General features: G+C 38.5%; 1 protein-coding gene across 5 annotated transcripts in view; it reads left to right on the forward strand.

The window, feature by feature from the left end:
* The first annotated feature begins 4,094 nt into the window (after window positions 1-4,094).
* Window positions 4,095-27,708, forward strand: part of LRRFIP2 (LRR binding FLII interacting protein 2) — a 123,027-nt gene continuing 99,413 nt past the window's right edge. For all 5 annotated transcript variants that reach the window (XM_061196477.1, XM_061196479.1, XM_061196481.1 and 2 more), the window contains exons 1-2: window positions 4,095-4,352; window positions 25,361-25,503. In XM_061196477.1, the coding sequence (XP_061052460.1) occupies window positions 25,414-25,503 (90 nt within the window). In that variant the 5' untranslated portion in view covers window positions 4,095-4,352; window positions 25,361-25,413. The remainder of the gene's footprint in view (window positions 4,353-25,360; window positions 25,504-27,708) is intronic.

The following is a 27,708-nucleotide window of genomic DNA, read 5'->3' on the forward strand; positions in this document are numbered from 1 at the left end:
TCTCCCTCCTTTTGTCCTTCCCCTAGCCTGAGGGCCTCCTCTGCACATGTGCTGGGCTGGGAAATCCACAAGAATGCACCCAATCAGGGCCCAACGCTCTTGCTGGTTTCCCATCTCAAAGCGTCATCAGGAGACCACTTACAGCTGCTCAGCCTGGGGCCTGTCTCTCCTACCTCACCCTCATGCACCACATACCTACCCTTAGTAATACCTATTAGGATTATAAAGTTAATTTTGTGTGATCATTTATCTCCCTTACCAGACAGTAAGTTTCCTGAGAGAAGGAAACACAGCTTTCTTTTTAACTTTTCCTTGAGTCCCTAGCATCTAGGAAGTATCTTGGCACATAGTAAGAGCTTAATACTCACTTAAAAAATAGATCCTGTTGTGTTCCTATGTTACTAGTGCCTAACTGGGGGCCTGGTATACAGTAGATGAGTAAGTTTGCTAAATGAGCTGTAATATGAAGAATGTTTGATTACTCATTTACAATGTATATACAATGCAGAAGAGCCATCACTTGATTATCTGTGATTAGGCATTTATACATAACTGATACCTACACGAATTTCCAAATTCTCCCTTCTCATCAAACTTTCCTCATCACTAAGTCTGAAGAAAGTAACTTACACTTCTTCTCTTTCCTTCGTTTGCTCTCTGGTGGAGTAAAGGACGAGCTGCTCTGGCTAGGAGAGTCCATATGGAGCTAGAATTAGCCTAAGTGAGATCTGGCTTCCGAACCAACAGACCGCAGCATTCTCATTCGGATAGTTAGATGTTTACAAACTTTTTTTTTTCCCAGTCAAATGAGGACCTGTGCATTCTTTTACTTTAATAGCAATCTCTTTGAAAACATTTCAGTGGTCAGAGGATGTATTAAAACACACACGCAGGTTGTATAAATTTATAGGTTTATTAGGACAGGAAGACTTGGAACAATATAAGCAGAAAAAACAAAAATCTTACAAATAAATCACTTTTAAGTGTGTTGACCCACAGAATTTTTTAGTAAACTTGTAATTCCAGACGAGTACTGTGGCAAGCTTATTGATATTGTCATCTGCTAATTAAGGAAAGGGAGAAGAGCCAGATATAACAGAAATGAATTGTTGCAAAGTGGTAATTTTCTGATATGAAACACAAAAAGAAACTAAAAATCTAAAGATAGCAAGATGTCAATTTCTTAGTTTTAATAATGTATTATAGGTTATGTAAGATGCTGCCAATGGGGGAAACTGGGTAAAGAGTACACAGGACTTGTCTGTACTATTTTTGTAACTTCTTGTGAGTCTATAGTTATTCCCCTCCTCCACCCCCAAAAAAAGGAAAGCAAGAAAAAATAGGAAATCTAGATAAGAAATAATGTCTGGAAAGAGAACTTAAAGCAAATATAGTCAGCAGTCACAGACTGTTGCTTTGCTAGGTTTCCATAGGTTTGTAAGGAGTTAACCAAAATTTTAAAAATTCTTCCAAAGTGTGCTACATAAATACACTTTACTAATAAAAATATTGGGCTCTGAAAAGTAGCGTCCTATTTTTAATGTTTGAACTAATGTTTTCCAGAGATGTGTGTAGAATGAAACATAGTATTGTGTTTGCAAAAGTTAATTTTGTGAAAGCCACAAAAATGAGTGTTTGCTCTTGAGAAAGGAAAATTTGTATTTCTTGACATCATCAAAGAAAAATGTGAAGGATCTGATATGAAATGAACAAAAATGTACAAATCCTACCACCTCATTGCTCAAAACCATATAAATACTTTCAAAATTTTCCTTCATCTATTAATATGTCCCTGGAGCGGACAGCCCACACAGACCTGGGGGCATTCACATGTCAGAATATTCCATAAAGATTTGGGAACACATATTTTTGGCAGAAAGAATGTGCAGGGAAAGACTGCTTGTGAAACAGTTCAGAGTGATGCATTTAGTCAGGATCCCCTTGCAATGACAAAACGTTAGTGTCATACTTTATAACATTCTTGGGAGCCTTCAAAAGACACATGCCATCATGAACTTTTTTTTAATATTTATTTATTTGGATGTGCCAGGTCTTAGTTGCGGCATACAGGATCTTTAGTTGCTGCATGTGGGATCTAGTTCCCTGACCAGGGATTGAACCTGGGCCCCCTGCATTGGGAGTGCGGAGTCTTAGCCACTGGACCACCAGGGAAGTCCCCATTGTGAACTTTAAAACAAGTGGAATGGTTTTTTTGGCAACAGATAGCAAATATCCTATAGTGGGAGAAGTAAAAATACAGAGAAGTTCCAAAATTGCCTCATACCACTCTACCTTAAAGCATACTCATAATAAAATTATAAGAGCAATATAGAAATTTGCTTGGCCGGACACTTCATTTATATTTCCTTTTTAAATATTAAAGTACAGCAATTTGGCATAAAGTAAAAGGGGAATTAGGGCCAGAAAGACTAGAGTTTCAAATTCTGACTCTCAGCTACTAGTTTTGTTACCTTAGGCAAGTCATAATTGCTCTGAATCTCAATGTCTTTGTTACTAAAATGGGTATAATAATCCCCATATCTCAAGGTTGGTCCTAGTACTGAAAGGGATAATATATTTAGTAGCTTAGTACAATGCTGTGCAAATAGTAGGTAGTCAATAAGTGTGAGCTTCCTCCCAGTTTTCCCAGAAGATATGGCAAAACCTTTCTTTGTTAGTTTGGTATGAGCTAAAACAAGTGGCTAAGGAGTAAAATAAAAAAAAGTAAGAGCATCTAATCCTAATATTACCCAATCTTTCCATTAATTATGCAGTTATATAAACTTAAACTAATATTTAATAAACATTATTGGATTTATTGGTATTATTCAGGTACCTGAATAGGTTCTCTCTTGAAAGTCCGCTTTTTATTTTATCTTCAACTGATTTAGCAAAAATATGTCATTAATCCTTTTATTCAGATCATAACATAGTATGATCTTTTGGGAATATTAAGCCCCTCTTGATCCCAGGTGAAAACCATAGTTTCAGTGTTTGCTCACAGGTCTGAGAAAAATAGTGACATGGAAAGAGAAAGTGCAAGGTTAGAGATTTTATCTTTCAAGGCTGATGGTATGATAATTCTCCTGTGATGAAGCCACCTGTTGATGTCTCACTGCCTAGAGACCAAAGTTCCCTAATTCATGCCTCCCTCGCAGTGCCATACTCCAGCCCTCATGAACTCTAAAGGGAGAGCAAGCCTTCTGAAATCGCAGGGGTGGGCAGCAGAGAAACAGTCCTTGGAAGGCATTAGAGCCAGGTTCTTAACATGGAATTGTGGGCTTATTCAGGGGGTTCTGGAACCTACAGTCCCTGGATGTAAAGTGGTGTCGAAGTGTATTTCGTGCCTTCTTCCCAGGAGGCTGCTCAACTACCACTTCCCTCTAGAGGTCTTCTCCAACCTGCCAGAGGTCTCGCCCACAAAATCTCTCATCACTTTTGTGTATTTCCTGCGGAGCCGCATCGCAATCTGTCATTGCCTTGTTTGCTTAAATCCGTCTACCCTACTAGAAGATGAGCTTCCCAAAGCGCAGGACCCTGGTCTTTCTCCAGGGCCTTGAACCTGGTGGATCTCGAGAGATACTTCCGGAATGAAGGACAGGTCCGTGTCCATCAGATATTTAACGGACTCTATATTCTTCCCCCCTCGCCCCCAGCATTCTTCTCCGGAAATCATTTCAAAATCATTCATTTTGGAAATAAGGCTTTCAACATTTCGACCACACCCACCCACCTTCGTTCCTACCGTTAGAACTGCCACCCGGGCCCACTCACCCAAGCCCACTAGGCCGGACAGTTTGGAGGTGACCAGGGCAGGGGCTGCCTCGAACGGGCACGCGCATCAATTCACATTCCCGGACCCGGTCCTGGGGGCGGAGGGGTTGGGTGGGCCCCGCGGGACCGGAGGAGCCACCTCGGGAGGCCGCCCGGGCCTCCGCCTTACCCGCGGTCCCAAACCTCTTCCCCACAGGCGGTGCGCAGCCGGCCGCTGGGGAACAAGCCCGTCCCGCAGCGCGCGCCACCGCGACCACAACTGCTTCCGGGTGAGCGAGTAGTCGACACTGTGGCCCCGCCCCTCCTCCGCCTCCGCCGCCCGCCGCTCGGGCTGCGGCTCCTCCTGGGGGCCGGTTCCCGCTGTCTCAGCCGCGGCGCCGAGGGACATCGGCGTGACTGACTGACCGGCTGCCGGCGCCGGGAGCCGCCGCATCCAGCCCGGCCCGCCTGGCCGGGGACCCAGGACCGAGTCCGCCCCCCGCGCCCCTCGCCCTCCGCCCCGGCGGGCTCCCGGCCGGCGAGCTGCGCTCCGGCCCTTCCCGGGCGGCGTCGCAGCCATAGCCCGCGCCCGGAGACAGGTAAGGGCCGCTCCTCCCGCTGGCCTGGAGGGGAGCGGGGAGCGGGGCCGCCTTCCCGGCCTCTGCAGCCCGGCGAGGTCCGCGCCGCCGCGGACTCCTGCTGGGGGCCGGGCCCCCAGGCGGGCCCCGGGGTCGAGGTCGCCCCCTGCCTGCGGCGTCCTCGGGCTTCACGCCGGGTCTCGAACGCGCAGCCTCGGTCCGCGAGCGGGGACAGCGTTACTCCCATTGTGGGAGAAATGAACTCGGGCCGCTGTCTCTCCGCTTCGAGTGCTCGGGGCTCCTCCTGCTCCCCGGGCGCGGCACTCCCTCGGTTCTGTACCCGGCCGGCCACCCCGGGGAAGGGTGTCAGGCCGGTGGAGGGCGTAGCGCTTTTGTCGCATTTTTTTTTTCTTCCTCATTGACCCGAACTGAAGCGCGGGCATAACAGGCGCTTGTTAGGAGTGTCAGGGTTAATGCTTGACTAATGCGAGGTGTTATTCACACCCAGACTGTTAAGCTATATAGCTCCAGCCAGGCCTGCTTCTCGTGCCCGTGGATAGCCCGCAGGAAGCCGGAGGACCTAAGGAAACCCGTGTCTTTTTCTTTCTTCGAGGGGACGGAAAAGTGCAAGTGTTTGCTCTACTTTTTCCACCGTGGGAGATACAAATATCAGGCTGCGGAGACCTGGCCAGGGAAATATTGCATCCTAAACTGTAACTCTTTGTAGCGTATTTTCTTTGAGTTTCCATTTAATGACTCAGCATTTCTGTCCTAAAAAGAAAAGCTGCAGCGTAGGTTCATTGATTAAAAGATATATGTAAGGATAACAGTGCCCGTTACTTTTTTATGGCATCACAATGGAAAGAGAATGTTGGTACAGTAATGGAACCACAGAGATGGAGAGCGGGGTGTGGATGGATCAGTTCTTAATTAGTGTTTAAAATAACATTGTTTCAAGGTTAAAATGTTTATTTGGGGGATGCTTCTGTATGAAGAGGTGCAATTGTTGGAAAAGGCAAAGTGTTGCAGGTAAGGGTTAGTTGGCAGGGACTTGACGTTTGCTGTGGTTTGAATGTCTTGCAGAATTAACCCTGTTTAACAAACATCATGCTCTGTTTAACACATGTAGAGATGATGACCCAGTATTATACTCATGTAGAATAAGAATTTCGGAAAGTGTGATTCATTTAGGAAGTTAGGTCACTCGCTTTGTGAATCATTGATATGGATCTTAAACTTGTAATAGAGGAAAGCTAGAGGTTTGTTACTGCCTGTTTAATTAGATGCCTTTGCTCATAGAAAGTGTTGTATTGATGCTTTGTTAGGTTTGTTGCTGCATATTTATTGTCATGAAGTATGGTAAGGAGATAAAAAGTGAACTTTTGCAGAAGCTTTGGATTTAGAATAGTTTGTTAGTTCCTAAGTGGATTGTTGTGATTTTACCCACTTTCTTTTTTTTTTTTCCAAATGTGGGAAGATAAATGAAGGAAGATAAGTGTCTAGAAACAAAATAAATGTCGGTGAAAAGGAGAGCTACCATCTTTAAGGCAGGAAAAACTTCACTGAAAGAATCTGCGGTACACAGAAGAGTCTTGAGTGAAAGGCCTTACCCATTTGGGGGAATCTGCCCTTAAAAATGTGCAATGAGACTATGCTGAGCGCATATTTAAGTTCTGATAGAGAAGAAAGTGTGTATTGAAGTGGTGATTCATTATTGGAATGAATTCGTTTTAAACTAGAAATAACTTTTTATTGCAGAAATGTTATTTGATCATTTTTGGCTTTTAAAGTGTTGCTAAGCAAAATGACTTTGAATCACAGCGTTCTTAATACGCTTAGCCTTCTTTTCTTTTTCTTCTTTTTGGAAGTCAGCTTATTTTACCTTGATTTTGATTTATAAGGAACTTTAGTTAGTTATCAGTTATAAAGTAATGGTAAGTTTACCCTGTTGGTCTTGCTTACTAAATTCCTTTAATTCTTTGACTAAATTTCCGCATCTTATTTCCTTGGGTATCCATTCTTATATTCAGAGCGTTCCCTAATGTTGCTTTTGATTTGTGTCCAGCTAATAGTGACTTAAGAGTTTCAGTTTCCAGTGAACAGCTATTCCCTTTTGGAAAATCCCTTGTGGAAACCGCCTGAACTGACAGTCCTGATAGGTAGATATGCAAGAGAAGCCTTCTTAGGTCAGGATTTAAGCATCTCCACAATGAAGGAAAAAAGTGATATGGGGAATATATTTGGCAAAGTAGAGTCTTTTTCTCTCAAAACAAAACCAAAAACTGATCTTTACTAGAAGTGAGAGAGAGGGAGCAGTTTCTTGCAGAGCTGTTTGTGAATTGTTTACCCTGCTCCTAGTTTGAAGAGGAACAGAATTGATGATAATATATATTAAAAAAACTCCCTATAGCGTGTTTGGAATGTCTATGAGGATCATTTTAGAGGAAATACAGTGCTTCTGTCCTCACCATAGAAGCACTTTCCATTGCACCTACAAAGTAGAGACCATTTCATAGCCTTTTCCTTTTAGGTGGTTGCTTTCTCTCTGGAGAATCTGAACGGAGAGATGGTCCTTTAACAGGAAAAATGTACCACCTTATCCAGTTTGCAAATAAAGACTTTATGACCATCATTCAAAACTCAACTTTTAAAACTTCAGAAGGAAGGAATTGAGCAAAATTTACCCTGTGAGTAAAATAACTTTGGCTTTTTCTCTATTCTTTCCTTTAAGGTAATAGATAGGACACCATTAGAAATGATTTTTTTTGTGTTGCACATTGTGCTTTCACCTTAAAAAGCTTTTTGGCCTACAATAAGTTAAGCCACACTTAAAAGGAATCAAACACTGGGCTAAAAACTGGGTTTACTGTATGCTAATACTTTTTCATTTATTCTATTATATCTTTATTTTGGTTGGGGAATGGAGAGAGAATTCTATTTCTTGTAGAAGCTCTGAGATTTGCTCCATATGTATGCTTTTGTTTTGGTCTAGTGGTGGGGAGAGCAGTAGATAAGAGTACGGGTGGTTAAGAAGAGGGAAGGGACTTCCTTGGTGGTGCAGTGCTTAAGAATCTGCCTGCCAATGCAGGGGACATGGGTTCGATCCCTGGTCCGGGAAGATCCCACATGCAGCAGAGCAACTAAGCCTGTGCGCAAACCCAGTGCAGCCATAAGTAAATAAATTAATTAATTAAAAAAAAGAAGAAGAGGGAAGAAATGGCATCCATAGAAGGGGAGTGCTCACTTATGGGTTCAGTAGATGTTTGTGGGACTTTTTAAAATTGCTAAACATTTAAAAAGAAAATGTTATATGGTGAAAAGGAAGTTTTCTTTCCACAATAAACTTCTAGCTTTCTTCCCCCACCCCCTACGCCGACTACATAATCCAAGCAACCACTCTTAATGGTTTCCTGTGTATCTCTCTCCAAATTTTCTCTTACATATATAATCACCTGTGTTTAGGAGAAATGTCCTATACCTTTCATTCTTACCCTTGATATGTCTTAGAGATCATTGTATATTAGCACATATGTCCAGCTAATTTTTAAAAAGACTGGATGTCCTGCCTAGTGTAGATGAACCATAGCTTGTTCATTTTCCATAATTTATTTTAACATTCCCTATTAACAGACATTTAGGTTGTTTTTAGCTTTCCACTAACACTGCTGTAAGGAACAACTCATATGTAAGTCTTTGCTCTAGTGCATAAGTGTGTATATGGAATTTATTTCTGAAAGTGTGAGTGTAAGGTTCGGACTTAAATTGTGAAATTTTAAAAATTTATTTCAAGCTTATATTGGGATTTATTTTATAATAGAAGTTACCTTTTTTCTTAACCTTGTAGGAGAAAAGAGTGCTTAATTACTTTGTATTCTTTATCCTCACAATTTAAAAATATACTGTAAATGTATTTTATAAGGTAATTTTAAACATTTTAGAGTGACAGCTGGGTAATTTTATTTGTACCGGTAAAGGTAAAAGTACTGTACCTTGGAGACTGTGCTATTACAGACGAACTACTTCATTTATATTTGGTAATACTAGTTAAATGAGTGCCTTTTGTAGTAGCTTGATTGTTTTAGGATTTGATGACCAATATCAATTAAAAACATTGTATATAGTTTTACTTCTTGCCCTGCAGAAGTCTGCTGCCATATTGTTAGTCACATGGGAAATAAATGGCCTACCTTCTCTCTTCCTTTATCTTCCGTAGCCTAGTTTATTCCTAATAAAATAAACCTCTGTGGGGTTTGAGATCCAAAAATCCTTTTGCAAACCAAAGTGCTATTGATGGATTAATTTCTCAAGGCAAAAGGTAGGTACAGATTTAATCGTTATTCTTCAAACTGTTTGTGAGCAGAGTAAGGGAGGTTTACATTTTTAATTTCAATGTTACACAGCTCACTCATGACCGGGAGGAGGTTCAGGAATCTTTGCCCTTTTAAAATGAGAGAGACTAGTGGAAAAAAAAAAGTGCTGAGGGACTAACATATGAGGATGAAGTTGGAACTTGTGAGTGGCAGTTTCCCTGGCTGGTGCCCAGGGTCTATTCTGAGGCCTTGTCAAAGCTCGTCTGACAGAACCCACCACATAACCACAATCTATCCTGGCCCAACTGCAAGTCAGGAAGGCCTGCGGTTTAGGAAAAGTGGCAACAACAGAAGAGGGAGCTTATAAAGGACATTTGCCTTCAGAAGATTAAGGCTAAGTTTTGGGGTGAAAATGTGCTTAGCATGCGTATCCTAGGATCCAGTTTTTTTTGGTCTTCCCTTTTTAGGGAATGAGCATGATTAAGGAAAACTAACGAGGCCAGCATTTTAGAAAAATGTGCACAAAGAGGAGCACAGGATTGTATCAGTATTGATGTCATGTCTGGTTCTGAGAGTGTTTGGCGGGGATCAGTCAAATGTTTTACAACAGGGGAAAAACATTACTGTTACCCACACAGGGAGGCCGTGCCCCGAGTTGAAATAGTAGTCCAATTCAGAGACCTTCACACTTGTCCCTGGGATCAGAAGGACACTGGGAATGATGGGCTGTTTTACAGGATTATTTTGAGTTTATACAGAGAAATCAGCTTCTTCCCAAATTCTCATTCTCTTCTTCCCATAGAACTGTACAGTAGCATGTGTAATGTCAGGAAGTTATCTCTTTAAACTCTTGCTTATTACCAGATGCTGTGTCCCAGCATAGCTGCCTTTCTGTACCAGGTGCTTTCTCATGAAAACCTTGGTGTTTCTGTACTTAGTGAATAAAGTACTTGGGTTTGAAGTTCTTTAACTGATCTCACTTCTTAGGCTAGAAAGCTGTTAAAGAGCTTAGTGTGCCAGTCTTTTGATCAAGGTTCATGTCACCATATTTATCTGCAGCCTTGGATTAGAGTGGAGGTTGTTTGAAGAATTTGGCATACAGACTTAATTTATAGATGCAAAGCCTGCAGATAGTTTCCTTTCTTTTGCCTTAGGTTAGGTTGGCACTCCAGGAAATTGAGTTTTTCTTGCCCTCAGAAATTTGGATTGTTAGCATTTGATGATGATGATGTATTTAGTATTCAGTGTGAGGAGAAAAAATAATCGTAATATTTTTCTCTCTTTTCTATTCCTATTATCTGGTCTATTCCTATTATCTTATTATATCCCTTCCCTGTTTCGGCCTTCCCCTCCTCCTAAAAGAGTGGGATTAGAACAGAGCAGAGGGGAGAGAGCGGAAAAGAGGTTGGGAAAACCTTGGAGTGCAACGGCTTATCCGGGTGTTTTTATTTTCTCAGAAGTAGATTATTACTTTAAAATCATAGTCATCTTTTTCCAGTGCTTTCAATTTGAACCCTCTATATCTTAGTTTTCTTTCATTATGAACACCAAAATTTTAACTACTTTTGATACAAAATGTCTTTACTGCTTTAGGAAACAAATTTAACTTTCAAGTTGCTTGTTCTGATCACATTGTTATTCTTTCTACATCTCCCACTTTCCTCAATAGAAACATTTTAACAGCTAGGAGCAGTTTTTTGGCTGTCTGATTTCTACCTTAAGTAGAGTATGCTGTGTGCAGAGGATTAGGATGTTAAAATGTTTATTTCTCTGTTAAATGGTTTAATCACTTATGATAACAAACAATATAATTATTGCATTTATTGTAATATTGTATAATTACAATGTAATTAGTAAGCATACATGTTGTTTCTATTAAAAAAAAAAAGTATTCCAGTTAAGTGATGCATAGATTATAGGATTAAAAATAGGGGAAAAAAATTCATTGTAGGTTTAGATGAGATGTTTTTCCCCTATCATGGTTATCACCATGTCTAAGTGGATAGTCAAGGAAATGAGAGGGTCACTGTCCTCCTGTCTTACTACACTCATCTTTTGCTCTTTATCCAAAGTGGGTTTTTAGTTGTGGTAAAATACACATAACGTAAAATTTACCATTTTCACCATTTTAAAGTATACAATTCAGTGGCATTAAGTACATTCACATTGTTGTGCAGCCATCACCACCATCCATCCCCAGAACTTTTTCATCCTCCCAAATGAAAACTCTGTGCCCATTAAACAATAATCCTCATTCCCCCCAGCCTCTGGTAACCACTATTCTACCTTCTGTCCCTATGAATCTGACTACTCTAGGTACCTCATATAAGTGGACTCATGTGGTATTTGTCTTTTAAAAACTAGTTTATTTCCCTTAGCATAATGTCCTCAAGCTTCATCCATGTTGTAGCATGTATGAAAATTTCACTCCTTTTTGAGGCTGAATAATATTTCATCATATAGATATAGATATATAGCATATTTTGTTTATCCATTCACCTGTTAATGGACATTTGGGTTGCTTCCACCTTTTGGCTCTTGTGAATAATGCTGCTATGAACACAAGTGTGTATCTGTTTGAGTCCCTCCTTTCATTTCTTTTGGGTATATATCCATAAGTGGAATTGCTGGATCATATAGTAATTCTATGTTTAATTTTTTGAAGAATTGCCATAACATTTTCCACAGCAGCTGTGCCATTTTACAGTGTACAGGGTTGTAATATCTCTGCATCCTTGACACACTTAATTATTCTCTCTCTTTCTTTCTATCTTTTTTTCTTTTTAAAAATAATAGCCATCCTAATGGGTGTGGGGTGCTATCTCATTGCATTTTGACTTGCATTTCCCTAATGATTAGTGATGTTGAGCATCTTTTCACATGCTTTTTGGCCATTTGTATATCTTCTTTGGAGAAATATCTATTCAAGTCCTTTGCCCATCTTTGAATGGGTTGTTTTTATTGTTGTTGTTGAGTTTTAGGGGTTATTTATATATTCTTGTTATTAATCCCTTATCAGATATATGATTTGCAAATATTTTCTCCCATTCCATGGGTTGATTTTTTTTTTACTCTGTTGATAGTGTACTTTGATGCACAAAAGTTTTTTTTTTTTTTAATTAATAGCTACTTTATTTATTTATTTATTTATTTATTTATAGCTGTGTTGGGTCTTCATTTCGTGCGAGGGCTTTCTCTAGTTGCGGCAAGCGGGGGCCACTCTTCATCGTGGTGCATGGGCCTCTCACTATCGTGGCCCCTCCCGTTGCGGGGCACAGGCTCTAGACGTGCAGGCTCGTAGTTGTGGCTCACGGGCCCAGTTGCTCCGCATTATGTGGAATCTTCCCAGACCAGGGCTTGAACCCGTGTCCCCTGCATTGGCAGACAGATTCTCAACCACTGCGCCACCAGGGAAGCCCCACAAAAGTTTTAATTTTGAAATCCACTTCATCTAACTTTTCTTTTGTTGACTGTGCTTTTGGTGTCCTATCTAAGAAATTATTTCTATATCCAATGTCAGGAAGCTTTTTGTGTATGGACAGTTTAAGCTCTTACATTTATTTCTTTGACCTACTAAGGGTTAATTTTTGTATATGGCATACACTAAGGGTCCAACTTTATTCTTCTGCATATGGATATCCAGTTTTACCAGCACCATTTGTTGAAAAAACTGTCCATTCCCCATTAACTGATCTTGACACCCTTGTTGAAAATCATTTGACCACATGTGCCGGGTTTATTTTAGTGCTATCTATTATATTCTGTGGTCTATATGTCTCTCTTTATGCCAATACCACACTGTTTTGGTTACTGTAGCTTTCTAGTAAGTTTTGAAATCAGGAAGTGTGATACCTCCAACTTTGTTCTTCTTTTTCAAGATTGTTTTGGCTATTTGGGGTCCCTTTAGATTCCATAGGAGTTTTAATGTTGGGATGGATTTTTCTATTTTTGCAAAAACTGTCATTGGGATTTGATAGAGATTGCATTGAATCTGTAGATTTCTTTGGGTATTTGACATTTTAACAATATTAAGTTTTCCAATCCATGAACCTGAGGTGGTTTTCCATTTATTTATGTGTCCTTTAATTTCTTTCAGCAATGTTTTGTAGTTTTCAGTGAACAGATCTTTTGTCTTCTTGGTTAGGTTTATTCCTAGTATTTTGTTCTTTTTTCCTATTGTAAATGGTATTGTTTTCTTAATTTCCTTTTTGGTTTGTTCATTGTTAGTGTATAGAAATGCAACTGATTTTTTTGTGTTGATTTTGTATCCCTACAACTTTGCTGAATTCATTCATCCACAGTTTTAAAAGCAGTTGTATTTGTTTTCTACGTTGTATAACGAAGTACGCAAATTTAGCAACTTAAAACAACACACATTTATTATCCTACAGTTTCTCTGGGGCAGGAGCCTGAGCGAGGTTGAACTGGGTCCTCTGCTTAGGGTCTCATGAGGCTGCAATCAGATGTTGGCTGGGCTGAATTCTCACCTGAAGACTCAACTGGGGGAAAATTTGCTTCTAAGCTCACTTAGATTTTTGGCAGAATTAATTTTCTTGTGGTTTTATGACTGAGGCTTCTTGCTTACTAGAAGTTACTTCGTCATCTAGAGGCTATATTCAAGCTCCTAAAGGCTTCTCTCAGCTTTTTAAATTTTTTTTTTTTCTGGGGAGGGGACTGCGTTGGGTCTTCATTGCTGCGCTTGGGCTTTCTCTAGTTGCGGCGAGTGGGGGCTACTCTTTGTTGTGGTGCATGGGCTTCTCATTGCGGTGGCTTCTCTTGTTGTGAAGCACAGGCTCTAGGCACACAGGCTTCAGTAGTTGCAGCACATGGGCTCAGTAGTTGCGGCATGCAGGCCCTAGAGCACACGGGCTTCAGTAGTTGTGGCGTGCAGGCTCAGTAGTTGTGGCGCACAGGCTTAGTTGCTCCATGGCATGTGGGATCTTCCCAGACCAGGGATCGAACCCGTGTCCCCTGCATTGGCAGGCGGATTCTTAACCACTGTGCCACCAGGGAAGTCCCAGCTGCTCTCAACTTATAGGGGCAACCTGAAGTTCTTGACCCTCTGGTGTTTCCCAGTCTCACCACTTCATCAGACCATCAAGGAGAGCCCAGAGCAAGTCTGCAGGCTAGACAGCCTTATGTAATGTGACATAATCGTGGGAATGACATCTCATAACCTTTGTCATATTCTGTTGGTAGAAGCAAGTCATTAGTTCTGCCCACATTCTTGGGGAGGTGTTTACACAAAGATGTGAACAGCAAGAGTTGGGGGTCATGGTGGGGTGGCCACCTTAGTGTCTGTCTGCCATAGCTGGTTACAAAATAGCACATATTTTGTAAACCCATTTTGTGTAAAAAACATATATGTGCACTTAAAATATCTTCAAATGGTGGAAAACTGTTGTTTTTTATCGTTATTTTGTGGTATTTCTTCATTGTTTCCTCTTACTTCCTCTCCCTGCAACATTCCAGTTTTGCAATTTTAAATCTGTGTTTTCATTATAACTAAATATGTATTATTTACTACTTAAGCCAAGAATTATATCATGATTGTTTCCTTTCTTGTTTAAGTTTCTTTTTTTCCCTGGGGGTTAAGGCCTTTTGTTTTTTTTTTTTTTAGCTTAGTTTTCTATTCACCTTATTTTTCCCAAATGCTCCAACGGATTTTTCAAGTGTCTACTCTTTCTAATTTATTTTGAGCAAAATAATTAGTGGTTTATTTGTGAAATACCTGTAGAGAAATAGAAAACAAAAATATAGCTTCAGGAAGAATAATAAAATGAGCAGCTGCAGTCTTACTACCTAGACCAAGAAATTGAACATTACAGTATCCTAGAAGTTTCCTGTAAATATCTTTAAATGGCACCTTTTCCCCCTCCAGGTAATCGTAATCCCATTTTACACGTTAATCACTCTTTTGGGACCATTCCCTGCCTAGCCCTGCAGTCCCATCCCTCCCTCCAAATATGTATTCCTAATCAATACATGGTTTAATTTTGAGAAACTGAATAGTTTGACCACCTTTTTGTGTCTGTTAGTCAAGTTAGGCTAACCTACTGTAACAAACAAACCCCCAGGTTTCAGTGGTTTAACACGTTAAAGCTTATTTCTCACTCACATCTCTGCTGTGAGTTGGGAAGCACTGGCAAAGGAGTAGTTGGTTCCACAGAGTCACCCAGGGACTCAAGCCGCTTTCATCTAGTGACTCTGCCATTCCCTGGGGCTCAAAGACTTTCACAGTTTCACTGAGCTTCTGCATCTGGCTGGCAGATTCGAGGACAGAGAGGGAGTGTGGTAGATTCCATGGGAAGTTTGATGGGCCTGGACTAATACATACGTCACTTTTGTCCACATTCCATTGGCCAGAATTCAGTCAAATGGCTGTACTTAATGCAAGGAAGGTTGTGAAATGTAGCATAGCTGTGGGCAGAAAAGGGAAATGACCTTGGTGAACAATAGGCCAGTTTCTACCATAGTATGTATCCCTAAGCAGTGTCTTTTTTTGGACAGTTTTGAAAACCTGAATGGCAAATATAAACCTAGCTATGAACAGAAAGGTCCATATTGCCACTATTAAATGAAGGCTCACAGGAGAAGATAAGCTGAACAGAGTCTTCCTTGAGTCCTTTCCGTTAAGTCCTTGGGAAAGTTTGCTTATGAGTCCTGGGAAACCATAAGACTCATCACAATCAGGGCACCTGGCAGAGCTGAAGTTTTTACAAGGTACTAAATATCTAGAAGAAATATGGTTGGGGAAGTACACTGCTCTTTCTAAGCAGTTCCTGCTCTAGCCGTTAGGAATAGGTAAAAGCAAAATGTGTCCGTGGTGTGAAATAAGGCCTCAGCCAATCTAGGCACCTGAGGGTAGGACAGCGGGAACTTCATCAACATGGGTCAAGACAAAGTAAATTCAGATAAAAACCTGGGCCAGATCAGCTCATATTAAAAAGAAGTCTTAAAGGCTGTGGGGATTTGGGTGGTGACAGCCCTCTACTGTATCTCTTGAATCTCATTGCTTCAATCTGTAGCTTTCTTTCTGGGATGTCTCACCCACTCTGGGGATCAATCCCTTTTGCCTGTTCTGTGTTGGATTTATTTCCTGTATGCTAAATTTCCTCCCTTTTGATTTTCTCTTTTATTAGAGATGTATCTTCTAGTAACTTATTAACAAAGGGTGTAAAAGAGGTAAATTTTTGAGAACTTGCGTGTCTGAAGTGTTTTTAATAATCAAGTATGAGAATAGAACAGTGTGGCTGGGCATAGGTTGTCTGTAATTTTCTTTCAGGAATTTGAAGGCATCACTCTATTGTCTTCTTGTTGCCAGAATTACTTTTGTTTCCAGAAGACTGAAACAATTCTAATTGTTAATCCTTTATATGTGACCTGGTTTTTCCACCCCTGGAAGCTTATAAAATCATCCTTGTCCCCATGTTTGAAATTAACTATAATAATTCACTATGAAATACCTGTGGACTTAGGACTTGGGTTACACATTCTGTAGGCCCTTTGAATCTGGTGACTCATGTCCTGAATTTCTGGAAGGTTATTTTATTAATGATTTCTTTCTCTTTGTTTCTTTGTGTGTGTGTTTCTGTGTGTGTGTGTGTGAGAGAGAGAGAGAGAGAGTGTGTGTGTGTGTGTGTGTGTGTGTGTGTTGGGGGGATGGGGGTAGTGGGTGAACAGGTATGGGAGGGTCAGTTTCTCTTTATTTTTATAACAAGGGGCCACCAACTGTTGGTATTGAGTCTTTTCTGAGCAGAAGTGATGTGTCTAGAGTGGACCTCATTGCCTGTGTCTTTAGGTTGGAGTAGCACTTGGATTAGCTACTGTCACAGCTGTGCTGTCAGCTCTGCTCTCTAATCATTCCATCATGAACATTGTACTTATATCGCATTGTATCTTGTTGACTTCTTCCTTTTATGAGCCTAATCGATATCTTGCCTACCATTTCAGGGCATTATTTTGTCTTTCTAAGTAAGACAGATTTAAGCTACACAAACCTGACCAACGCAGCTCAAGAGAGGGAAAATGCTGTCATCTTCCTTTCTGCTATAAAAGTACCTCATGTCACCACTATTTTTTTTCCCTAGTGGGTGAGCTACATGGTGGAAGGAATCATACAGGTCTTCAGGGAAACCCAAAAATTTTCAAGAATTTTGCTCTGATAATAAAAACTTGTAGACTTGAACATTGATGTTTTCCCCAAGACTTTAGAGGACATTAATGGTTGCTTCTTTGTTCTAACTTTGACCTGTTGATTTGAGTCAGAGTTTTAATTTTATTACATTTTTGAGGTTAATATAATGGTGTTCATTCTTTTTAAAATTAGCAATGTGTTTCTCATTTACTTAGAATTTGATTATGTCCATAAGTGTATTGGTTGATGTGAAATCTGTTAGAAAATTATGGTTTTACCAGAGATGACCAACATAAATATTTATAGTCGTACTTTGCCGTTGGTCTGACAGGCTAAATTAATCTTTCCCCCTTATCAGCTTATTAATATAGTGTCAAAGTTGGTTATTCTTACAAGTTTTCATACTATGAAATAGCCACAGAATTGTAGCTTTTAGCTTAAATCAGTTTTTGGTAAGGTGATTATCAACAGTATATAAAGCTTAAGAAAAAAGAAAAAAATTTTTTTTTTACATTATTGCCTTTGCCATTTATTATTCATATGTACAAAATTTTACATATTTTCAGTCATACTTTACATGCCATTTTGTCATCTTTTTGTACCTTATAAGCATGATATCAAACTTGTCCCTGTCTTTGCTTGCTTCCCATGAGTTTTCCAATGCCACAGTTTATTGCATCATGTTGACTGGCCTTGACTTAAAGCTGTTGTCAGTTTGGGTCATTTTCAGCTTAGTGTTTTGTTTTACCGTAGATTAAAAAGAAATTAAAATGATTGTCTTTATTCATGTAATTTTTTTCTTTTGTTGTATTATGTTCTAAGTTTTATTTTTGTTACTATTAGAATAGAGTTATTATGAGTATCGTCAGTAGAATTCATTCCCAATCAGAAGGAGAACCTAAGTTCTAAGACTAATTCTTTTTCCCCCTTTGGGATTTAATTCTGGTCCCTTCTATTTTATTATTAGTGGCAGAGGTTAGTTACATGCTTCTATCATATTTTGATTTTCATTTCTTTTCATGGAAGAAGTATTTCAGTAATAATTCCACATACCTCAGAAAGAAAACACACCCTTGTACAGTTCAGTAAGAGATGTTGCTACATATCTAGTTAATTGGAAATAGCGAAAAGTGCCTTCCCACAAAGTATGTAGGCCTGGTGTTGGATTAGATTTGTGTTTGAAAATGTACAGTTTCCCACCCACCTACCCACCCACCTGTGGCTCAACTAAAATTAACTTTAGCCAGGGGATTTACTTCTGAGTTTTGCTTTGCCACCTCTTTTGCTATTTTGATTTCATATCTTTTGTGGGTTTTTTTTTTTTTGATGTCAGTTATACCTTATATTTCTGAAGCATTTTACAGTTTATAGAAACGTTTATATCCATTTGATCTTTAAAACGACCCTTGTGATGTGAGAAGAAATTTAATAAGAGAAGTTCAAGACTTGTTCATTGAAAAATCACAAAACATTGTAGAAAGAAATTAAAGAAGATCTAAATGAATGGCAAGACACCCCATGTTCATGGTTTGGAATCTTAATGTTGTTAAGATGGCAGTACTCCCCAAGTTGATCTATGATTCAATATAATCCCTATCAAAATCCCTGCTGCCCCACCCACTTTTTTTTTCCCCTGCACCAGGTTTTGGTGCAGAAATAGTCATGCCCATCTTAAAATTTGTATGGAAAGATAAGGGACCCAGAATAGGCAATACAATCTTAAGGAAGAAGAACAAAGTTGGAGGGCTCATTCTTCCTAATTTTAAACCTATTTTTTAAAAAATTTATTTATTCATTTATTTTTGGCTGTGTTGGGTCCTCGTTTCTGTGCGAGGGCTCTCTCCAATTGTGGCAAGCGGGGGCCACTCTTCATCGCGGTGTGCGGGCCTCTCACTACCGTGGCCTCTCTTGTTGCGGAGCACAGGCTCCAGACGCGCAGGCTCAGTAATTGTGGCTCTCGGGCCCAGCCGCTCCGCGGCATATGGGATCATTCCCAGACCAGGGCTCGAACCCGTGTCCCCTGCATTGGCAGGCGGACTCTCAACCACTGCGCCACCAGGGAAGCCCTCTTCCTAATTTTAAAACTTACTGTAAAGCTACAGTAATCCAGACAGTGTAATGCTGGCATAAAGATATACATATCAATCAATGGAATGGAATTGAGGGTCTAGAAATAAACCCTTACTTTTATGGTCAGTTGATTTTTAACAAGGGTGCCAAGACAATTCAATGAGAGAAAAAATTGTCTTTTTAACAAATGGTACGTGGAAAAGTAGATATCCACATGCAAAAGAATGAAGTTGGATCCCTGCATCACACCATATAAAAAGCTAACTCAGAATGGATCATATAAAACCTAAAACTGTAAAACTCTTAGAAGAAAACATAGGAGTAAATCTTTGTCACCTTGGGGTAGGCAGTGCTTTCTTAGCTATGCACCACCAAGGCCTTACAACAAAAGAAAAAAAAATTAGGTGAATTGACTTCCTCAAAGGAAGACCTTTTGTGCTTCAGAGAACACTATTAAGAAAGGATATGCAGAAATAGTATAAGTACATTCTCTCTGACCTCTTTACCATTTTAATTTTCCCATTGTAGTCTTTTGCCTACTTATAAGGCAGTGATTAGTATGTACATAGTACCTTGCAAATTCTTAATAGATATTTGTTGAAAAGGGAAAAATTAAAAGTATATGATTTATTTTATTAAAATTTCCTAATTTTACAATCTCCATATTAATTACATTAAAAAAAATCATATCCTTATTGCATGCTTTCATATTTCTCCCTCGTTTTTGGTTTCATCTTTGTTTTTGTCACCTGAGCTTCTATTAACCCTAGTACTTCTGCTGTTTTCTTGTTTTCTGCTTTATTTCACACTTTTAAGTGTGACCTATCTTCAACAATATATAATTTTCTCTCTCCCTTCCTTTCATTCTCTGAACATACGACCGTGTATTTCTGAGATACTTTAAAAGGCGTAGGGAAAGGAGGCCATTTGAGTGGTACTAGAACATGATTTACTTCGTAGGGCAAACTGAGAATGCAATTGTTGGTAAGAGTACATCTTCCTAATTTAGGTTCTGCACAGTTGATGAAGTAGTATTATAAATCATGTTGAACATACAGCCCATTAGAGTTCATTTATTGAATAACATTGTTGGCAAGGAAGGAAGTGCACCACTGGCATGTCATCTTATGAAAAGAAGAAATGGAAAGATTATCAGTTGTGTTGTGTATATGCGAATACTATGTATTCAAAATATAAAACTTTAAAAAACATTTTTGGTAATTCTTAGGACTTCTGAATGTGTAAGTAGGAGATGTGATTATACAAGTTCGCTTTGACCCTTTACAGGCATTATATTTTATAAAAGATGAGTTTAAATTAACCATTATAGGTTCTGATACTTTTCCTGAGATTTAGTTTGTGCTTAGCATCTACCTTTCCTTGTTCTGCCAGGCCGTACAGTGTTGACTCATGTATTTTTTGCCTCATATTTATATTTTTTATTTTTTACTTTGCCTCAAGTTCTAGACGTTTTTTTTTGGTCGGTTTTGTAGGTTCTGGTAATGATTTATTCATTTTGTGTAATGGTCTCATCTAGATATTTGCAGAATTGATGTTTTTAACTATAATCCCTACCTCCCTTTTCCTCCCTCCCTTCCTTCCTTTCTTTTTCCTTTTTTCCTTTCTCCCCACCCAACCCTTTGCCCTTCCCCCTCCTCCATTTTTTTCTTTCAGTCCAGGAATTCCTGTTCTCTCCTTTTCCTAATCTTTCTAAGGTATACATAACTATTCGTATTCTTCTATCCTGTGGTTACCTCTGCCTTCCATTTTTGTTTCAAATCAAGAGTTTTTAATTGCAATTCCCAGTTCCCAGGCCTATTGTTCATTTAGTCATCTACCTTTCTCACCGGTTACTTTTTTTTAAATAAATTTATTTATTTATTTGTTTTTTTATTTGGCTGTGTTGGGCCTTCGTTGCTGTGCGCGGGCTTTCTCCAGTTGCGGCGAGCAGGGGCTACTCTTTGTTGCGGTGCGCGGGCTTCTCATTGCAGTGGCTTCTCTTGTTGTGGAGCACGGGCTCCAGGTGCGCGGGCTTCAGTAGTTGCGGCATGCAGACTCAGTTGTTGTGGCTCGCGGGCTCTCTAGAGTACAGGCTCAGTAGTTGTGGCACACGGGCTTAGTTGCTCTGTGGCATGTGGGATCTTCCCGGACCCGGGCTTGATTCCGTGTCCCCTGCATTGGCATGCAGATTCATAACCACTGCACCACCAGGGAAGCTCTCACCGGTTACTTTTTTCCTAATACTTTATTATAAAAAAATTCAAACATACAAAGAAGTTAAGGGAACTCCCTGGCCGTCCAGTGGGTTAGGAATCTGCACTTTTACTGCAGGGGCCCAGGTTCGATCCTGGTCTGGGAACTAAGATCTTGCAAGCCTCACAGCATGGCCAAAAAAAAAAAAGGTTGACAGAGGTCTGTGAACACTCATGTACCTACCACCTAGATTCTACTATTAATATTTTATTATACTTTGTCACCTATATATTCCTTTATCCATTCTTCTATCTATCCATTATTCTGTCTTTTTTGTTTTTGTTTTTGGATGCATTTCAAAATAAGTAGCAGTTATAAGTACACTTCAACCCTAAATATTTCAACATGTGCATCGTTGACTAGAGTTCAGTATTTGTTTAGAGGACTTTTTCTTTTGAGGTGGAATTTATATAGAAAGATATGCACAGATCTTAAGTGTACCATTTAATGACCTCTATCTTTCCTTCTAAATCAATTGTGTTCTAATAAGTTCTAATAAGAGGACTAGCACTAACTAAGAGCATTATAAGGCCATACTACCAAAACTTGTATATTCATTTGGATTTTCCAAAAAAGACTTTGAATACCACAGAGTACCTTAAAACTTTCTTCTTATTTTTGTTTTTATTATGTAAATGTGCTACAGTATAATGATTATAGTTAAAAGTGTGTTTATTTTTTCCATATTGTTCCACGCTTCACCAAAAATTCTTAGTATGGCCAATGATATCACATGATGCATGCTGGAATAACTAACTTGAGGATACTTTTATTTAGTTAAAAATATGAAATTTTAAAGAAAGGCTACGATGGCTCTTTTTCCAGCTTCATAAGCTAAATATGTAAAAGAGCTAGTTAATTCAAGACACTGAACATTCCTGGAGTGCTTTGTGGTCTTTTAAGTGCTTGCATTTATCTTAACTCATTTGAGCCTCACATTAGCCGTGTTAGGTAGTTGGGACAGTTGTTATTTCTGCTCTCTGGATGAAGAAAGCAAGGCATAGGCAGTGGGAAGAACAAAGCAGCAGTTGGTCATACAACCAGTTGAACTCAGATCCTCTCACTTTAAATCTTGTCCAACGGCAACAACTACAATCACACTAATTCTTTAGTTCAGGTGCTATTCTGGATCCTTGGATTTGCTTATGAATAACTAACAAATGTCTTATTGTACAGACTAGGGTCAACTGTAATGACAGTGCTGACGCGAAGACTTACGCCAATATTTTGAATTCTCTATGATGAAATATTTAGATATAAGGCAACCGCAACCATCAGGATCCAGACAGAACTATCTAAGTGTGCTATATTTAGAGTATGGCACACTGATATTCTGTTCTCACAAGAGTGAACAATATCATGATTGAAATGCCACTTAATGTGGCAAAATGCCTATTTTTCAGAAATGTATTACATGAGAAGCTTATTGGAGAAGAGAAAGCCTAATTGATATACCTGTTTTGGAAGGTTTATATTCCACAACATCCTTTCTTTCCTTTAGGTAGACAAATACTTAATGACAAAACCATCTGGAGAAAATCAGCTTTACATTGGGTGAAGGACTTAACAAAAAGCAGTCAGTTTTGTTCTTGTCAGTGGATGTAAAGGTTTAGCTCTTGGTTTAGTTGATAGCACTAAGGAAAAGCTGGAAGGAATTAACATGGCTCCCGATGAAAAATGTTCTTGAGAAAACCTCCTTGGAATAGAAACTTACTGAAAGTCCTTTAGAATCAGAAACCGGAACTAATTTATTCGAGGTCACCTTTGAGTCTGTACCTTTAATTTTGTCATTTTGTTGAAAAGTAGTTTTCTGTCAACTGTGCCAGAAATCTTATTTCGTTTAAGGTTTCCCCCTATCACTGGTGTAGAATGTTCTGGAGTTGTTAGAAGATAGTTGCATAGGAGCTGAAAACTAGATTTTTCTGATATTAGTAAGTGTGTCTGCTTACAGAATACAAATAATATAATTTTTTTCAAAAGCACTAGATTGTTTTTTGAAATAGGTAATGGTCGATCTGCCTCATGTGCAAATGAAAAAGGTGACAGGACCTGGCCAGTCATGCATGTAAACACCTGGGTACCCTTGTAGATAGGACACGGAGGATAAGGAAGACAGATGGGAAGTTCCCATTTCCTGCTCATTAGCCTGTGCCTCCGTCCCTTTCACTGTCATCTTTCTCTCAGGGTGGGTTAGCCTGGAGCTTGTTGAAACAGTTTTGTTTTTTAGGCGTTTTTAAGAAAGATAATTCTTTATGTAAATCTGCGTGCTAGGAATATCCTGGCAGCTCTAAGGTCTAAGACAGTGTTAGTTGAGAAAGATGGAAATTGGATTACAGGGAAAGAGGAGAAAGAAATCTTGCATTCAAAAGAGCACCACCAGCAGTGGCTTCAGATTGCGTGTCTCAGCTGTGCAGTATATTGAGCCTAATTTGGGTGTGATCCACTTCGGGGCCAGTTTATTCTTTGATATGAATGTTTTTATTTTTAAATGCATCCCTTTTTCCCTTTTTCTTTAAAATGCTATTGAAATTTTAAAGAATCAAGAAGAAAAAAATGCGTCCATAATCTCGTCCTCGTAACAAAACTACTGTTAAGCTTTTGCTACACTTCCAGCCAAATCTTTCTTCTGTAATTATTTTTGTGTGTCTGGAATCAGAAAATGCCTGTTTTTGTGAAATGCCTGCTTCTGTGAAATGTCTTTTAGTGAGTCCTTGGAAAGTTGGCTGAAGGACAAATATTGGATGATACCACAGTGCATCAGCTAAATTGTCACTCCAGTCTGAAAAGGAACTTTGTGTTGCATGCTGCTTTTTTCTCAGTGGGTGACTAATATTTGTAGAGCATTACTATTAAATAAGTGAATGATTTTTAAAATGATGCTGAAGATGAGGATGATGGGAGACTTCTGAAAAAACTCCTCTGTGCTTTCCAGAAATTGTCTTGATTGGTGGCTAGAAGTTATCCGCTGCTGCTTTCACATATACATTGTTTTTTTCTTCCATTTCCATTTAAATGAATCCTTTTCTTGTATCAGGTATATTTTCTATGGCAGAATAATAAACTGTCTTCAGTCTTCATTCTGATTGACAAATATACAAGTCAGCTATGTGGGAATAAAAATGGTGTCAGCTAAGATGGGAATGGCCTGAATTTTCATTGGAGAGAACTTTTTTGGAAGAATGGAATGATGAAGTGGTTCTGTTTTATTTTGCTTGAATCAAGTAAATTCCAATACATTAAAGTCACTTGTACTTTTCATATAGTTCATACTATTAGGATAAACTTACTTGAGATTTTCTTTGTGACTCACTGTGTAATGAAATTTCGCCAGTCTATTTTGATAAAGCTAGGGAAAAAGATTAAGCTAATGGGTATTTCACTAAATGAGCAGTACTTCTCAGGAATGTGTATAGGAGAGAAGGAGGTCATATAAATTGGGATGCATTCTCAGGAGTATTTTTAATTTCGTATACCATGTGTTAGAAAGCTTAGATGGTCTTTATCATCCTTGTTATTTAATCCTGGCAGATGAATTTTTCTTCTCTCTTTTGTAAAAATACATCTATCTTATAATAATAACAATAAAAATAGACCCATAGATATATTCTTAGTTGTTGGCCTGTGTCATCGCTGTTTTGTTCATCAAAGTATCTTTGGCACCTCCCATAGTACCTACCTGGCAATAGCAGGCACTCAGAATTTGTTGCCTAGAGGGTGCTGGTTATTGCTAATTGCAGAATAATAAATCTTCATTTGTTTTTTGTTTTTTGTGTTTTTTTTTTGATGTGGTAATGGTTTAAGTGGAATTGTTTCTTGAATTACACTAAAAGCCAACTTACCCTTGTAGCTTTAAGGCTCTATATTAAAATTTCTTGAATATGTGCTCTCAAAGTTTTAGGCTGAATGACTTTTCTGAAATGTTTTTGACTTTGGAATGGAAATAGATTTTAGAAATAGCTGTAGTAACTTTAACCTGTTAAGTAGAATTACTGCTCTTTGCAGTTTTCTGAGGCTAATATGATAATGCATTCTGTGTTTAGCATGGTAAAAAGAGTTAGGAGGTTTAGTAGTTAGTATAAATTTAAATATTCTAAAATTTATTGAAATAAATTGATAGTGGAGGACAAAGTGTTTGGTGACTAATTTCTTTAATTTATACATAAACATATAAATATTATTTCTCTTTGTTAAAAGTGTAGATGAGCATTAAAAGTGCATAAAGAGAAGCATCCTAAATTATTGTTTCTTTTTATTTCAAGGCTGAAAACAGTGAAGTCACTTTTCACAGTTAAAAGACTATTAAGAAGACAAGATGGGGACTCCTGGTTCTGGAAGGAAAAGAACACCTGTGAAAGACCGATTTTCTGCAGAAGATGAAGCTTTGAGTAGCATTGCCAGAGAGGTATGTCTGGAAGACCCCTCTCAACACTGAGTTGTACAGATGAGAATGTTATAAAAATTCCAGGTGGGGGTTGGAGATATATACAGACATTCATTCATTGAGCTAGTTTCAGAATGTTTACTATAAATAAGATGTTAAATATGCCCTCTAAAATACTGTATTAGAGTAAAATACAGTTACTGTCTCTTTACTTGGATATTTATTCAACTCATTTAAAATTAATTTTTCATTTTATTTTTGTGGATTAGTTGACTTCCAGGTATTTGTCGTGATGTTTTGAAATTTATAATTAATCTTCATTATTGAAACTTAAGGTAATTAGAATGTTGAAGATATGATAACTATATTACAAAAATGCTCATTGGGCTCTACAGTTAATACATTCCAGGAAGCACTGTATAAATGTTAACAGAAATAATCCTTATTTGGTGTCTGCTCAGATTCAGTGTCTTAGCTGTTTTTTGAATAATTGCAGTGGAATTTTTATGTCTAACTTTTAGCTAATAATAGAGCTTCTGGAGCATTTTTTGTTTTGGTTTGTTGACAACTCAGAAAAAAGGAAAGGGGTGTCACCTATCGAATCTCTGGCAGCATTTCCTGTTGCATATTGAAAATTTAAGATAACTCCCAGCTGTGATTTCTTAGTGAGGAGCCAGCTTTGTTTCAGACTCTTATCTGTAGCTGCAGACCTGACCATATACTAACCTGGTACAAGAATTGCTTAGAGCATTTTAAAATTGTATTCTTTGGGTGAGAATTATTCCCTCATCACTTCCTCTTTGTTATTCTTAGTAAATAACTCATTTAGGACTAGTGCTGTTTCCTTTTGACATATTACACAGTCTTTTTTTGGATCCAGCTCACTGTTACGTTTTTCCTATTATAAGCTACTCAGCTTTTGAATTAGAAGTCAAATTTTGTAGGAGGATATTTGAAGCAGAGGAAAGTTATCTAAAAACTGATGACAAAACTGTGATAATACTTTAACAAAATTACTTTTAAAAAATCAGTGAGATAATTTTAGATAAAAAGGTAAAAGATATTTTAAAATGAAGTAGTGGATGACACTTTACAATGGTCTTAAGTATTTACCCGAATGAAGTATTTTGGAAGCCACGTAGTTTCAGTTGAAAATTGAAACTACTCAAAATGTTTGCTTCCAAAATTGGAGGGATTTACATACCCAGATTTCTATAAGGGGAGAAAATGCCAGTATGTTTTAGGCTCTTTTTGTACTGTCACTGGGTACTTGAACTCTTTTTTTGGATGTAATGCTTCATTTACAAAATTGGGTAGCATTCTAGCATCCAACACTTGAGTGCTTACTATGTGACAAATACTATTTTAAGCATTTTAAATGAATTAGTTTATTTACTCTCCACAAAATTCTGAAATTGGTTCTATTATATTCTCCATTTTACAGATGAAGAAATCATTGCATATAAAAGATAAGTAACTTCCCTAAGGTCACACAGCTAAGAAATAGCCGAGCTTGAATTCAAACACATAGGCTCACTGTGCTGCGCTGTTGTCAGTCTTCTCCATCTCCTCCATTAATATTTTGTTTTTCTGTAGCTTTTCATGATTTTAAAAGCACTTTCACATCTTGATTCTCACAATAACCTTATGCGTTAGGTAGGATAAGCATTGTTATTAGCCTTATTTACAGATGAGGAAGCAGACGAAGCCGAGAGATTAATGTCTGGAAGGTATCAGAACTGGGACTCAAATTCAGCTTTTAAAGCCATTGTTTATTTTTCTGTATCATGCTACTTCCAGAAGAGCTGGACTTTGGAGAGTTATAAGTGTGGCTTTGAATTCTGGCTGTACTAGTCGCTGGTTGAGTAATCTTGTTAAGTATCTACTCTGGACTTCAGTTTCCTCATCTGTAAAATGGGAATAATATGGGCCTCCTGTATTATAGGGCTGCTGTGACAATTAAAGTAAATAGTGCACGTAAACTTTACCATAGTGTTAGGCTTCCAGTAGGCTATTTTGTTGCTTATTAATAAGTTGAAATAGAAAGTAAGAATAGAAGTAAAATATTCTTCTTTTATAAGAAATATATTTATTAAGATAGGTGTTCTAAAACGTGGTTGATCATCTGAATCTCCCAGGTTGCTTTTTCAATGTACAGATTCCCAGGTGTTACCCCATACTTGCTAAATCTGAATCTATGAGGTTGAGCTTATAAATCTGTATTTA

The sequence above is a fragment of the Eubalaena glacialis genome, chromosome 7 (assembly GCF_028564815.1).
Source record: "Eubalaena glacialis isolate mEubGla1 chromosome 7, mEubGla1.1.hap2.+ XY, whole genome shotgun sequence".
In the NCBI taxonomy this organism is placed as follows: Eukaryota; Metazoa; Chordata; class Mammalia; order Artiodactyla; family Balaenidae; genus Eubalaena; species Eubalaena glacialis.